The 15,566-nt window shown below is 40.6% G+C and overlaps 1 protein-coding gene across 1 annotated transcript; it reads left to right on the forward strand.

The window, feature by feature from the left end:
* Positions 1–9,003: 9,003 nt before the first annotated feature.
* LOC124026777 (mucin-5AC-like) lies at positions 9,004–15,430 on the forward strand (the record flags this gene model as incomplete). Its single annotated transcript, XM_046339520.1, has 5 exons — positions 9,004–9,119; positions 9,984–10,093; positions 13,440–14,093; positions 14,385–14,795; positions 15,307–15,430. Coding segments are annotated over exons 2-5 (1,256 nt in total), but the record flags the coding sequence as incomplete, so codon positions are not given.
* Positions 15,431–15,566: the final 136 nt, after the last annotated feature.

A 15,566-nucleotide genomic window follows, 5' to 3' on the forward strand; every position in this document is an offset into this window, starting at 1 on the left:
ATTTGATTTGGACTTTTAAAACCCATTGAAGTATAAAAATATATATAAACACATCAATTATTTGAATTTGGCCTTAATTCTGTTAGCCCATAAACGCATTGATTTACAGATTCACTACATGTCAAACGTTTTAGAACACATACTCATTCAAGGTTTTCCTTCATTTGTACTATTTTCTACATTGTAGAATAATAGTGAAGACATCAAAACTATGGAATAACACGTATGGAATCATGTAGGAACCAATTTTCTTTTAACAAATCTAAATATATGTTATATTTGAGATTCTTCCAACAGCCACCCTTTGCCTTTATGACAGCTTTGCACACTCTTGGAATTCTCTCAACTAACTTCATGAGGTAGTCACCTGGAATACATTTCAATTAACAGGTATGCTTCTTAAATGGTAATTGGTGGAATTTATTTTCTCCTTAATACGTTTGAGCCAATAAGTTGTGTTGTGAAAAGGTAGGGGAGGGGTATACAGAAGAGAGCCCTATTTGGTAAAATAGTAAGTCCATATTATGGCAAGAACAGATCAAATAATAATAATAATAATAATAATAAATAATAATAATGAGCAAAGAGAAATGTCAGTCCATCATTACTTTAAGATATGAAGGTCAGTCAATGCGAAACATTTCAAGAACTTTGAAAGTTTCTGCAAGCGCAGTTGCAAAAACCATCAAGCGCTATGATGAAACTGTCTCTCATGAGGACAGCCACAGGAATGGAAGACCCAGAGTTACCTCTGCTGCAGAGGATAAGTTCTTTAGAGTTTCCAGCCTCAGAAATTGCAACCCAAATAAATGCTTCAGAGAGTTCAAGTAACAGACACATCTCAACATCAACTGTTCAGAGGAGACTGCATGAATCAGGACTTCATGGTCAAATTGCTGCAAATTAACCACTACTAAAGGACACCAATAATACGAAGAGACTTGCTTGGGTCAAGAAACACGAGCAATGGACATTAGACCAGTGGAAATTTTGGCCTGGAGTCCAAATTGGAGATGTTTGGTTCCAACCGCCGTGTCTTTGTGAGACATGGTGTGGGTGAACGGATGATCTCTGCATGTGTATTTCCCACTGTGAAGCAGTGTTTTTAAAATATACACTATTTTAAAAACCTGTTATGAAGTTGTTTTTTGTAGCATGAACTGTTCATTTTAAGCTGCTGATGACATTTTTGTATATTTTATTGAACTTTTTTTTCTGTTTATGTTTTTTTACCTGCTGACTTTATCACTGAGCTCCAGAGCTGGTGTGGGACAGGAACTTCCTGTGTCTGTTTGACAGTGGGACAGGAACTTCCTGTGTCTGTTTGACAGTGGGACAGGAACTTCCTGTGTGTGTTTGACAGTGGGACAGGAACTTCCTGTGTGTGTTTGACAGTGGGACAGGAACTTCCTGTGTCTGTTTGACAGTGGGACAGGAACTTCCTGTGTCTGTTTGACAGTGGGACAGGAACTTCCTGTGTCTGTTTGACAGTGGGACAGGAACTTCCTGTGTGTGTTTGACAGTGGGACAGGAACTTCCTGTGTCTGTTTGACAGTGGGACATGAACTTCCTGTGTCTGTTTGACAGTGGGACAGGAACTTCCTGTGTGTGTTTGACAGTGGGACAGGAACTTCCTGTGTGTGTTTGACAGTGGGACAGGAACTTCCTGTGTCTGTTTGACAGTGGGACAGGAACTTCCTGTGTGTGTTTGACAGTGGGACAGGAACTTCCTGTGTGTGTTTGACAGTGGGACAGAACCTGTTTACTCACTGTGTCTATCCCCTGGAGAGCAGCCTGGTTGGAGCCGTCAGACCTACCTGGGAGAAATATGACATGTTTACTCACTGTGTCTGTCCCCTGGAGAGCAGCCTGGTTGGAGCCGTCAGACCTACCTGGGAGAAATATGACATGTTTACTCACTGTGTCTGTCCCCTGGAGAGCAGCCTGGTTGGAGCCGTCAGACCTACCTGGGAGAAATATGACATGTTTACTCACTGTGTCTGTCCCCTGGAGAGCAGCCTGGTTGGAGCCGTCAGACCTACCTGGGAGAAATATGACATGTTTATACACTGTGTCTGTCCCCTGGAGAGCAGCCTGGTTGGAGCCGTCAGACCTACCTGGGAGAAATATGACATGTTTACTCACTGTGTCTGTCCCCTGGAGAGCAGCCTGGTTGGAGCCGTCAGACCTACCTGGGAGAAATATGACATGTTTACTCAATTACATGTTTCCTGGTTTTCATTTACATTCACATTGAACCCGTTAGCACGTTGCTAATGCCATGCTCTATCAACTGAGCCAAATCTGACTTAAATTGATACTTTGATTCCGTTTATTTTGCTAAACAGCATTAGCAAGCGCTAGTTGGCTGTAGATGCAACAAAAGTCCAATATGTTTCATCCTATATCTTGTTCTCCGTCTTGTCTTTAAATAGTGAGTCAACATGTTTTCAACACTTTTATTTCCATGACTGAGAAGAAGAAAAAAATGTCTCATGATCTCCTGTCTCTCTGCAGCTGACATATAGTGAGCCATATAGTGAGCCATATGTTTGGAACAGCTGACATATAGTGAGCCATATGTTTGGAACAGCTGACATATAGTGAGCCATATGTTTGGAACAGCTGACATATAGTGAGCCATATAGTGAGCCATATGTTTGGAACAGCTGACATATAGTGAGCCATATGTTTGGAACAGCTAACATATAGTGAGCCATATGTTTGGAACAGCTGACATATAGTGAGCCATATGTTTGGAACAGCTGACATATAGTGAGCCATATGTTTGGAACAGCTGACATATAGTGAGCCATATGTTTGGAACAGCTGACATATAGTGAGCCATATAGTGAGCCATATGTTTGGAACAGCTGACATATAGTGAGCCAATTGTTTGGAACAGCTGACATATAGTGAGCCATATGTTTGGAACAGCTGACATATAGTGAGCCATATGTTTGGAACAGCTGACATATAGTGAGCCATATGTTTGGAACAGCTGACATATAGTGAGCCATATGTTTGGAACAGCTGACCTATAGTGAGCCATATAGTGAGCCATATGTTTGGAACAGCTGACATATAGTGAGCCATATGTTTGGAACAGCTGACATATAGTGAGCCATATGTTTGGAACAGCTGACATATAGTGAGCCATATGTTTGGAACAGCTGACATATAGTGAGCCATATGTTTGGAACAGCTGACATATAGTGAGCCATATGTTTGGAACAGCTAACATATAGTGAGCCATATGTTTGGAACAGCTAACATATAGTGAGCCATATGTTTGGAACAGCTGACATATAGTGAGCCATATGTTTGGAACAGCTAACATATAGTGAGCCATATGTTTGGAACAGCTAACATATAGTGAGCCATATGTTTGGAACAGCTGACATATAGTGAGCCATATGTTTGGAACAGCTGACATAGAGTGAGCCATATGTTTGGAACAGCTGACATATAGTGAGCAATGTGTTCAGAACATCACATCACAATTAAATCGCAGTATCGAGTCACAATAGTACCTATACAATCGTGAAAATGGTAAGAAATGCAATACATCGTATCGGCACCTAAGTATCGTGATGATATCATATTGTGAGGTCCCTGGCAGTTCACAACCGTAACACAAACACACCTCACTGGTAACCTTGTATTTTCACCGTTTGTCTTCCATGGGACCAAATGGCCAGAGTGAACCAAACAGCCCTGCAATGGGACAACAGAGAGCTTCTGCATCTTAACGACTGAGATAATAAAGTGAACTGTACCTTTTTACTATTACATCGGTCTGTTGTGTCATTATATCAATGTCTTGTTGTTGACTTTAGGTTAAGCAGAGTTAGCGCTAAGCCGAGGTTCTGATAGAATTTCATCTTGTTCGTGTCATTTATTTTCCTAATTATTTTTTTTTCGACTTAATGTTTCACAGTTAACGTGACTAAACAGCAGGGCTTAAATCATCAGGAGGCGTTGCTTCCTTCTTCCTCCATTAAAGGGTCCATACATGTTTTGTTGGTCCTAATATGAGAACGGTGGACCCGTTTCTTCCAGTGTGTACAGACGGCTACATGACATGACCATATTTGGTCGTAGGCCCGTTGCTAAGGTGTTGAGTAAGTTATTTACTAAGGTGTTCTAATTGATTGATCAGGCTTAATGTTATTTGACTCCCTTGTAAGGGTGAAACCGTTTTTTTAAAAGTATGTGCTAACTTCATAACTGCCTTACCAAGCGGTGATGTAGCCAGCCACCATCCTCTCAGTGGTGCAGCTGTACAACATGTTGAGGATCTGAGGGCCAATACAGCGTCCTGAGGGGAGAGGAAGCGTTGTCAGGCCCTCTTCACGACTGAAAATATAAGGGTGCAACCATTTTTTAAGTATGTGCTAATGAGTTTCATGGATTCACATGGGCTCTAAACATGAAATGCCAGGCTCTCAAATTGTTCAGGCATGTAGAAGTCACTTAACACTAAAACTGTCTGTCTGTGTGTCTGTCTGTCTGTCTGTCTGTCTGTCTGTCTGTCTGTCTGTCTGTCTGTCTGTCTGTCTGTCTGTCTGTCTGTCTGTCTGTCTGTCTGTCTGTCTGTCTGTCTGTCTGTCTGTCTGTCTGTCTGTCTGTCTGTCTGTCTGTGTGTGGAGAAGCTGCTTAAGAACCAGCCCCTTGTGGCACACTTGGACAGCCTCGGGTGTACAGTAGGTGCAAGCTGGTGGCACTGATATTTGGCAGTCTCAGCCATGTACACAGATTGTGGGCCTGAAAAAAAAACTAGGGCAAAGAAATTGGCTAGCTGCTGCTCTGTTTCAGCTGTCATGGGCAGCCTAGCTGTTTGGAGAAGGAGGTGCTTTCTGTACCCTGGAGGGCCGTGCAAACAGGGACCCTTGAAATTGGTGGATCCAAATAAAGTATTTAAAATGTGTATGTGTGTGTCTGTTGACGTGTTTAACTATTCTTGTGGGGAGAAGTCCCCACAAAAATAGTAAACAAACAAACATTTGACCAACTGGTGACCTTTTGTTGGTCCCCACAAGGTCAAATTCTATTTCTCGGCGGTTTAGGGTTAGAATTTGTTTTAGGGTTACGAGGCAGGGTTAGTTTTAGGGTTAGCATTAGGCTATAACTAGTTAAGCAAATGTGTCTAAGATACAAGGAATACGATCATATACATAACGTTAGCTAGTGAGCTAGCCAGCTAACAATAGCTAGCTAACAGTACACCTTGAAGTGAAACCACTTTCCGTCAAAATTAGAAACGTGTCATGTCTAAAAATGTAGCTAGCTAGACTATCTTACCCGTATACATCATGGATGGACATGGCTCCCTCACGGATGCCACGGTTGTCCCTTAGTTTGAAGATGTAATCCGGAGACAGGTGTTTTCTCCATCTCCTTAGCTGTCATACTCGAATTCCACTGATTTCAAAACTCGGTCCTCCAGAAAGTGGAGAGCATACATGTAACGTTAGCTAGCAGTACACTTTAGCTAGCAGTACACTTTAGCTAGCAGTACACTAATTTGACTTTAGGTTTATGCAGTTTTACTACGCAATATATATATATTTTTAAAGCTGCGTTAGACAGAATTACCTAGACATGCTGACCAGCTCAAATAGACAGAAGCATGCTATATGGCAGACCAATACAAACTCATATCTCGGCATGTCCAGCCCACTCATTATTTTAGCCAATCATGGCTAACGGAAAGGTTGCTGTCTTTTTCTGAGCTAAACCAACTGGGCTCGTAATTTAACCATTTAATGTATATTTACAGATGGCATACATGGTCCTTCTGTAGCTCAGTTGGTAGAGCATGGCGCTTGTAACGCCAGGGTAGTGGGTTCGATCCCCGGGACCACCCATACGTAGAATGTATGCACACATGACTGTAAGTCGCTTTGGATAAAAGCGTCTGCTAAATGGCATATATTATTTATATATTATTATATTATTATTATTATATTTAAAACCAAATAGCAAAACTTGCTGTATCGTCTATAAGCCATAGAGGGAGGGATAATGCCTGTGGAACACTATGGCTCCGTTTCAAATGGCACCCTATTCCCTACTTATGGCACCCTATTCCCTACTTATGGCACCCTATTCCCTATTTAGTGCACTACTTTTGACCATCTTAGTAAACAAAAGTAGTGCACTATATAGGGAATAGGGTGCCATTTGAGTCTGTGTTTAGATGAGTGGGAACAGTTCACCTTTCCCTCAGCGTGAATAGTTGATATGATGTCATCATGGTGGCAACTGGCTATTGTTGGTCATCTAGAGCAAAGAGAAAAGGGTTTGGAATAAGACAAAGGGATCAGGTCAGATCTTTTCTTGTTATTAATCCGCTGATTCAGCGTGACTAAATGGAGATGTATTACGTGAGAGTTGAAACAGGCATATCTATAGTACAAACAGAAGACTAAATGGAGATGTATTACGTGAGAGTTGAAACAGGCATATCTATAGTACAAACAGAAGACTAAATGGAGATGTATTACGTGAGAGTTGAAACAGGCATATCTATAGTACAAACAGAAGACTAAATGGAGATGTATTACGTGAGAGTTGAAACAGGCATATCTATAGTACAAACAGAAGACTAAATGGAGATCTATTACGTGAGAGTTGAAACAGGCATATCTATAGTACAAACAGAAGACTAAATGGAGATGTATTACGTGAGAGTTGAAACAGGCATATCTATAGTACAAACAGAAGACTAAATGGAGATGTATTACGTGAGAGTTGAAACAGGCATATCTATAGTACAAACAGAAGACAATAAACTTAAAGATAAAGGGAACAATGACAAGAAAACTGGACAGTGAGCTCCAAAAGTATTGGGACAGTGACACATATTTAGTTGTTTTGGCTCTGTACTCCAGCACTTTGGACTTTAAATGATTTGCTAACGTTGAGGTTAAAGTGCAGCCTGTCTGCCTTAATTTGAGGGTATTTTCATCCATATCGGGTGAATGGTTTAGAAATTACAGAAACTTTAGTATACAGTCGTCCGATTTTAGGAGACCGAAAGTATTGGGACAAATTCACTTATATGGGTATTAAAGTAGTAAAAAGTGAAATATTTAGTCCCATATTCATAGCACACAATGACTACATACATTAGTTGGATGCGTTTGCTATTTGTTCTTGTTGTGTTTCAGATTATTTTGTGCCCAATAGAAATTTATGGTAAATATTGTATTGTGTTATTTTGGAGTTACTTTTAACATAAATAAGAATATAATATGTTTCTAAACACTTCTACATTAATGTGGATGCTACCATGGTTACAGATACTCCTGAATTAATTGTTAATAATGAGTATTGTATTGTAATGGTAATTGTATTGTAATGGTGAGAGGTTAGCATGTCTTGGGGGTATGATATATAATGCCATCCTCCCTGTTATTGTAATGGTGAGAGGTTAGCATGTCTTGGGGGTATGATATAAAATGCTAACCTCCACTGTTATTGTAATGGTGAGAGGTTAGCATGTCTTGGGGGTATGATATATAATGCTAACATCCCCTGATATTGTAATGGTGAGAGGTTAGCATGTCTTGGGGGTATGATATATAATGCTAACCTCCCTGTTATTGTAATGGTGAGAGGTTAGCATGTCTTGGGGGTATGATATATAATGCTAACATCCCTGATATTATAATGGTGAGAGGTTAGCATGTCTTGGAGTTATGATATATAATGCTAACCTCTCACCATTACATAACAGGAGGTTAGCATTATATATCATACTCAAGACATAACCTCTCACCACAATAACAGGGAGGTTAGCATTATATATCATACCCCCAAGACATGCTAACCTCCCCTGTTATTGTAATGGTGAGAGGTTAGCATGTCTTGAGGGTATGATATATAATGCTAACCTCCCCTGTTATTGTAATGGTGAGAGGTTAGCATGTCTTGGGGGTATGATATATAATGCTAACCTCCCCTGTTATTGTAATGGTGAGAGGTTAGCATGTCTTGGGGGTATGATATATAATGCTAACCTCCCCTGTTATTGTAATGGTGAGAGGTTAGCATGTCTTGGGGGTATGATATATAATGCTAACATCCCCTGTTATTGTAATGGTGAGAGGTTAGCATGTCTTGGGGGTATGATATATAATGCTAACCTCCCCTGTTATTGTAATGGTGAGAGGTTAGCATGTCTTGAGGGTATGATATATAATGCTAACCTCCCCTGTTATTGTAATGGTGAGAGGTTAGCATGTCTTGGGGGTATGATATATAATGCTAACCTCCCCTGTTATTGTAATGGTGAGAGGTTAGCATGTCTTGGGGGTATGATATATAATGCTAACCTCCCCTGTTATTGTAATGGTGAGAGGTTAGCATGTCTTGGGGTATGATATATAATGCTAACCTCCCCTGTTATTGTAATGGTGAGGGGTTAGCATGTCTTGGGGGTATGATATATAATGCTAACCTCCCCTGTTATTGTAATGGTGAGAGGTTAGCATGTCTTGGGGTATGATATATAATGCTAACCTCCCCTGTTATTGTAATGGTGAGAGGTTAGCATGTCTTGGGGGTAAGAAGTAAGCCAAATGTTTAAATTGTTCTCTGGGTTATTGTGAGACATTAATCACCTCATAAATCATATGTTGTTGACCTAATGCCTCCCATCAGTCACCACACCTGTACTGTTGATTTAAGGTTTTGGAGATTTCTTTTAAGTTTGTTTAATTAGTTTGAAAACATCCCATTTATTCGGCCACCCAACAGAGCATATAGACTTTAGCTTAATCACAGCCCCGGTTTCCATGGTTATCAGGCGATTGTTGCATTCCTTACGTATGAACATTGATAGTTGTCGTTGAACCTCTTCCACACCTATTGTTAGTCTGAAATCCAGTCAGTTTTGTCTGACATTTCACTCCTTTACTCAGGGTCATTGTCAAACAGTTTATCATGACAAGGAGTGGCAGGGAGTGGAATGAGAGCTGAACAGACTGGGACCCAGGCTAAGGTCTTGTCCCTGGGAATATTGCACAATGTGACCTGCTTCCCCCCTCCCCGATAACCAGTGTATAAATGCCTCGTTTACAGGTGGTTCCAGCAGTCAGCATCAACATTTGGTAAGTCAGTACTTAAATTTTGGTTTGGTGAAATTAATATACCTGCACTGAGTTTGAAATGTTATAATATCCTCCAGAGAATGTGTGTCCATGCTTAATATCTATTATTGTATTAGATGTGTTGTTATAATATCCTCCAGAGAATGTGTGTCCATGCTTAATATCTATTATTGTATTAGATGTGTTGTTATAATATCCTCCAGAGAATGTGTGTCCATGCTTAATATCTATTATTGTATTAGATGTGTTGTTATAATATCCTCCAGAGAATGTGTGTCCATGCTTAATATCTATTATTGTATTAGATGTGTTGTTATAATATCCTCCAGAGAATGTGTGTCCATGCTTAATATCTATTATTGTATTAGATGTGTTGTTATAATATCCTCCAGAGAATGTGTGTCCATGCTTAATATCTATTATTGTATTAGATGTGTTGTTATAATATCCTCCAGAGAATGTGTGTCCATGCTTAATATCTATTATTGTATTAGATGTGTTGTTATAATATCCTCCAGAGAATGTGTGTCCATGCTTAATATCTATTATTGTATTAGATGTGTTGTTATAATATCCTCCAGAGAATGTGTGTCCATGCTTAATATCTATTATTGTATTAGATGTTATAATATCCTCCAGAGAATGTGTGTCCATGCTTAATATCTATTATTGTATTAGATGTTTTGTAACGGGGTTAATTGCAGTCTTGTGACAGAAAATACAATGTTTTTCATCACCATAGGATGACCTGTGATACAGTCAAATTAAATCAGGTCAAACGTGCATTTAAACGTGACTGACGTTCCAGTGGATGTAAATTGTGGATAAAGTGTGGATGAATATAATAAGTGTATTTTCCTTCAGGTTGTGTTCCCCGTTTCTGCCCCTGTAGAAGTAACTAGTGTTGATGAGGATGATCCTGGTGGCTCTGCTGGTGCCTCTACTGGTTCTGTCCAGCGCTGGACATACCTCAGGTACACACAAATATACTATATATTTAATACATCAACAGCTGGACATACCTCAGGTACACACAAATATACTATATATTTAATACATCAACAGCTAGACATACCTCAGGTACACACAAATATACTATATATTTAATACATCAACAGCTGGACATACTTCAGGTAAACACAAATATACTATATATTTAATACATCAACAGCTGGACATACCTCAGGTAAACACAAATATACTATATATTTAATACATCAACAGCTGGACATACCTCAGGTACACACAAATATACTATATATTTAATACATCAACAGCTGGACATACCTCAGGTACACACATATATACTACATATTTAATACATCAACAGCTGGACGTACCTCAGGTACACACATATATACTATATATTTAATACATCAACAGCTGGACATACCTCAGGTACACACATATATACTATATGTAATACATCTGTAACGGCGTTCTTTGTTTGTGGAAAGAGAGTCGGACCGAAATGCAGCGTAGTTGTTACTCATGTTCTTTAATGAAGAGAATGACGATACATGAAATAACTAAACAAATACAAAAACAACAAACGGAACGAGAAACCTAATTACAGCCAATCTGGTGAAACTACACAGAGACAGGAACAATCACCCACGAAATACAAAGCGAAACCAGGCTACCTAAATACGGTTCCCAATCAGAGACAACGAGAATCACCTGACTCTGATTGAGAAGCGCCTCAGTCAGCCAAGCCCATACAACACCCCTACTCAGCCGCAATCCCAATAATACAAAAACCCCAATACGAAATACAACAACATAAACCCATGTCACACCCTGGCCTGACCAAATATATAAAGAAAACACAAAATACAATGACCAAGGCGTGACAACATCAACAGCTGAACATACCTCAGGTACAAACAAATATACTATATATTTAATACATCAACAGCTGGACATACCTCAGGTACACACAAATATACTACATATTTAATACATCAACAGCTGGACATACCTCAGGTACACACAAATATACTATATATTTAACCAGAAAGGGACTAGGGTTCCAATTTTGAAACACCCCACCCCCCCCACGTTCAGCTGGGGGGTGGCGCATGGAACGCAAAAATATTCCTAAAAATATTTAACCTCCACACATTAACAAGTCCAATGGCTCAAATGAAAGATAAACACCTTGTTTATCTACCCAGCAAGTCAGATTTCTAAAATGTTTTACGGCGAAAACATAGCACATATTTATGTCAAACCACCACCGAAGACAGCTAATTTGCATAGCCAAGTTGAAAAAAATATGCAATCAACAAACGCAGGATTAAAAGAAAAATAATGCACTAACCTTTTGAAATCTTCATCAGATGACAGTAATATAACATGTTACACAGTACATTTATGTTTTTTTCAATAATATGCTATATATATCCATAAATCTCTGTTTACAATGATGCATCGTTCAAAAATGCTACTCAAATGTCCTGAGAAATGACGATAGCTCCGGCAGATAACGTCAGCTAACAAGGAATACACATCATAAACTTTGACTAAATATGCATGTTCTACATATATATAGTTAGATACACTTCTTCTGAATGCAATCGCTGTGTTACATTTATTTTTAACGTTACAGGTTTCGTTCACTAGGCTATACTATGAGTCGGCGCTCAAAAAGTGGCATTATGGCTCCTCTATCTTGGAGTCCACATAAACCCAAATTTACCACATAAATATTCCCTTACCTTTGCTGTTCTTCCATCAGAAGACCTGGAAGGAATTATACTTACCAAAAACAGCGTTTAGTTTTGCAGTCTGTGTCTTTCGGTTCTCAAACACGACACATTTCGGTTGAAATGTAGCCAAAAGTCAAGTGGATGTGCACCAAAACGTCGAACTTACATATTATATGTCGACTAAACTTATCAAACTAACTTCATAATCAAGCTTTAACATGTTATAAAGGTGTACAGAAATCGTGAGGACGAACAGAAACGCATGCATTGTATAATCGATCTTGGAAAAAAGACAGGACCGGAGCAGAGCACGCATAAAAGTGACCTGTTTTTTCACGTGGCGCGATTCTCACAATGAGAAGCCCCATTGAAATCTGAGATTGCGAAGACAGAGAGACTGTTCCCAGACCTGTAAGTGCTTGGGAGGGTGGGGGTGATGATGTCAAAGTTGGGCCAACTTTTCTGATGACAAGAGAGAGTTTGGGAGAATGAATGCCCTGAGAGTTCTGCTTTACATACAGACATAATTTCAACGGTTTTAGAAGCTTTAGAGTGTTTTCTATTCAATAATATTTTTATTTGCATATATTAGCAACTTTTGACAAAAAAAACATTATGTTTACTATGGGCACGCAATTACTCCAGCGGGGGCAGTAGACAGCCCTATCCCCAACAGGTTTTTAATAAATGAACAGCTGGACATACCTCAGGTACACATAAATATACTATATATTTAATACATCAAAATATTTACAGTACCAGTCAAAAGTTGGAACTCATTCAAGGGTTTTTCTTTATTTTTGCTATTTTACATTGTAGGATAATAGTGAAGACATAAAAACTATGAAATAACACATATGGACTCATGTAGTAACCAAAAAAAAGTGTTTAACATTTTATATATTTGATTCTTCAAAGTAGCAACCCTTTGCCTTGATGAGAGCTTTGCACACTCTTGGCATTCTCTCAACCAGCTTCATTAGGTAGTCACCTGGAATGCATTTCAATTTCTTTCCTTCTCAATGCATTTCAGCTAATCAGTTGTGTTGTGACAAGGTAGGGGTGGTATACAGAAGATAGACCCTTGAATGAGTAGGTGTGTCCATAATATATATTACATAATAAATACTATATATGACAGACAATATATAATTTGTGAAATAGATTTTCTCACTGAGTGTCTGCCATATTAAGAGATCAAATATATTTGGTTAGACAGTATAGGATACATGTATTATGTATTAAGTATTGTAGTTACTAAGTATTTTTATAGAGTTTAATAGTATTTATAAACTGGGTGGTTCGAGCCCTGAATGCTGATTGGCTGAAAGCCGTGGTATATCAGACCATATATTTTTACTCCTCTAATTTCATTGGTAACCAGTTTATAATAGCAATAAGGCAACTGGGGTTTGTGGTATGCATCATGCCAAAGAACAGCCCTTAGCTGTGGTATATTGGCCATGTACATATATTCTTGCCTTATTGCTTAAATAACCCACCACACAACTGACTTCTGCATCTTCTCTGCTCTTTAGTCTCAGGACCTTAAAATGGAGGCATCAACCTAAAAAGACCATGAACCCATATGTTCCCAAATTCCCAACAGGTACGATTGTCACCAGCTGCGAGGCGTGTCACGAACAAGCCGTCTGCCACACCTCGCCCATGACAGGTGACATCACATGCACCTGTAAGAAGGGCTTCTCCGGAGATGGCCTCATCTGTTTACCTGGCCACACCGCCACCGCCGACCACCACCACGCCCCTCACCGTGTCCGCCGCTCCTACCCCACCTCCAACACCAACCTTGCCCATGTCCGGTTCAGCTGTGGCTTCAACGAGTGCGCCGACGGGGAGGACTGCATCACGGTCGCCGGCATCCAGCAGTGCTCCAACCCCTGTAAGATCTACACGGTCCTGAACGACGCCTGGCGTTCCACCAACAACCACGTGGGCAACAAGCACTGCGACCGCAACGTCCGCTGGGACGGCTATTACCGCATGTTCATCGGCAACCAGAGCGTGTCCATGTCGGACAGGTGCGTGGATTCCTTCCAGTGCGGCACCCAGGCTCCCTTGTGGCTGGCGTTTCCTCCCCCCCAGCAGGTGGATGAAATTGTCCAGAGTGCAGTCTGCGCCAGCTTCAATGGGGACTGCTGCTGGGTGCAGTCTCAGCCCATCCACGTCAAGGCATGCCCTGGGAACTACTTTGTGTACAAGTTCGTCATGCCTCCCGGGTGCTTCTTCGCCTATTGTGCATGTAAGGTTTCGCCTGCTGCTTTGCCAAGTTCTGAGTGGGGCTTGTTGATGTTGTTCTGCCTTTTGAATTGAAGTTATTGTATTTATTTTTAAACTGTTTACTGCTTAGTCATTCACCAGCTGGTTATATGCACCTTGATGTTCTTCTTATGGCCCTAGATATCAACAGTACTCAGCATATTCATCCATTCATTCATATTGATTCTGGTAATACCAGCATACTAGTTCTTTCAAAACATGAGCGATGAATGTTCCCTCATAACTGTGTTTCCTGTTTAACTCCTTGTTCCAGATGTGTCAGCTCCCACCACAACACCAAAACCAGTCACAACAACAACCACAACAACAACCACCACAACAACCACAACCACAACAACACAAACCCCTGTAAAGGTCACGAAGACAACAAATGCACCTGTAAAAGACACCACAACAACACAAACACCTGTTAAGATCACCATGACAACACAAACACCTATTAAGATCACCACGACAACACAAACATCCGTAAATATCACCACTACGACAAAATCACCAGTGGATGTTGTCACCTCGACAAAAACACCAGTAGACAACAATCGCACCACAACAACAACACAGTCACAGGTTGCCACGACTACGCCAAAAGCAATGTGTAGTACCTGCAGAGCGGGGGAGACCTGCGTGAGCACCGATGGGGTCACTTGGCTGTGTGAGAGGCCAGGTGAGTTCTCAGAAAACACCTGCTTGAGGACCTATGTACTCTCTTAGAAAAACAGGTGCTATCTAGAACCTAAAAAGGGTTCTTAGGCTGCCCCAGAGGAGAACCTTTGAAGAACCCTTTTTTGGTTCCAGGTAGAACCCTATTGGGTTCCAAGTTGAACTCCTTCCCTAGAGGGTTTGACCTGAAAACAAAAAGGGTTCTCCTATGGAAACAGCCGAAGAACCATTTTGAAATCATTTTTCTAAGAGGACATATGACAATTTGTAATTCCTTCTTTTCATTTGGGGTTTTTGAATAACACTCATCCTTCTGTCTCTCTCTTCCTCTCTTATAGATCAGCCTGTTTCTCATCCCTCTGTCTCTCTCTTCCTCTCTTACAGATCAGCCTGTTTCTCATCCCTCTGTCTCTCTCTTCTCTCTTACAGATCAGCCTGTTTCTCATCCTCTGTCTCTTCCTCTCTACAGATCAGCCTGTTTCTCATCCCTCTGTCTCTCTCTTCCTCTCTTACAGATCAGCCTGTTTTGCTGCACCCAGAGGTAGTATGTGGGCGGAGCCTGGTACAGGTGGGTCTCAACAGGACTAACCTGGAGGCCGCTGGTCTGGACGCCACCACCGCTAACCTGGCCGACCTCGTGTAACGCTCACGAAGAGCGTGGCGGCATGGTATGGTACCAGGTGGAGCGCATTTGAGGGCGCCTCGGAAACACTCTGAGGTGAGAAGAGACCCGTTCACCCTGCTCCTCACCGAAACGTTCAACAGAGAACACTTG

Source organism: Oncorhynchus gorbuscha, unplaced genomic scaffold, assembly GCF_021184085.1.
Source record: "Oncorhynchus gorbuscha isolate QuinsamMale2020 ecotype Even-year unplaced genomic scaffold, OgorEven_v1.0 Un_scaffold_2827, whole genome shotgun sequence".
Lineage (NCBI taxonomy): Eukaryota > Metazoa > Chordata > Actinopteri > Salmoniformes > Salmonidae > Oncorhynchus > Oncorhynchus gorbuscha.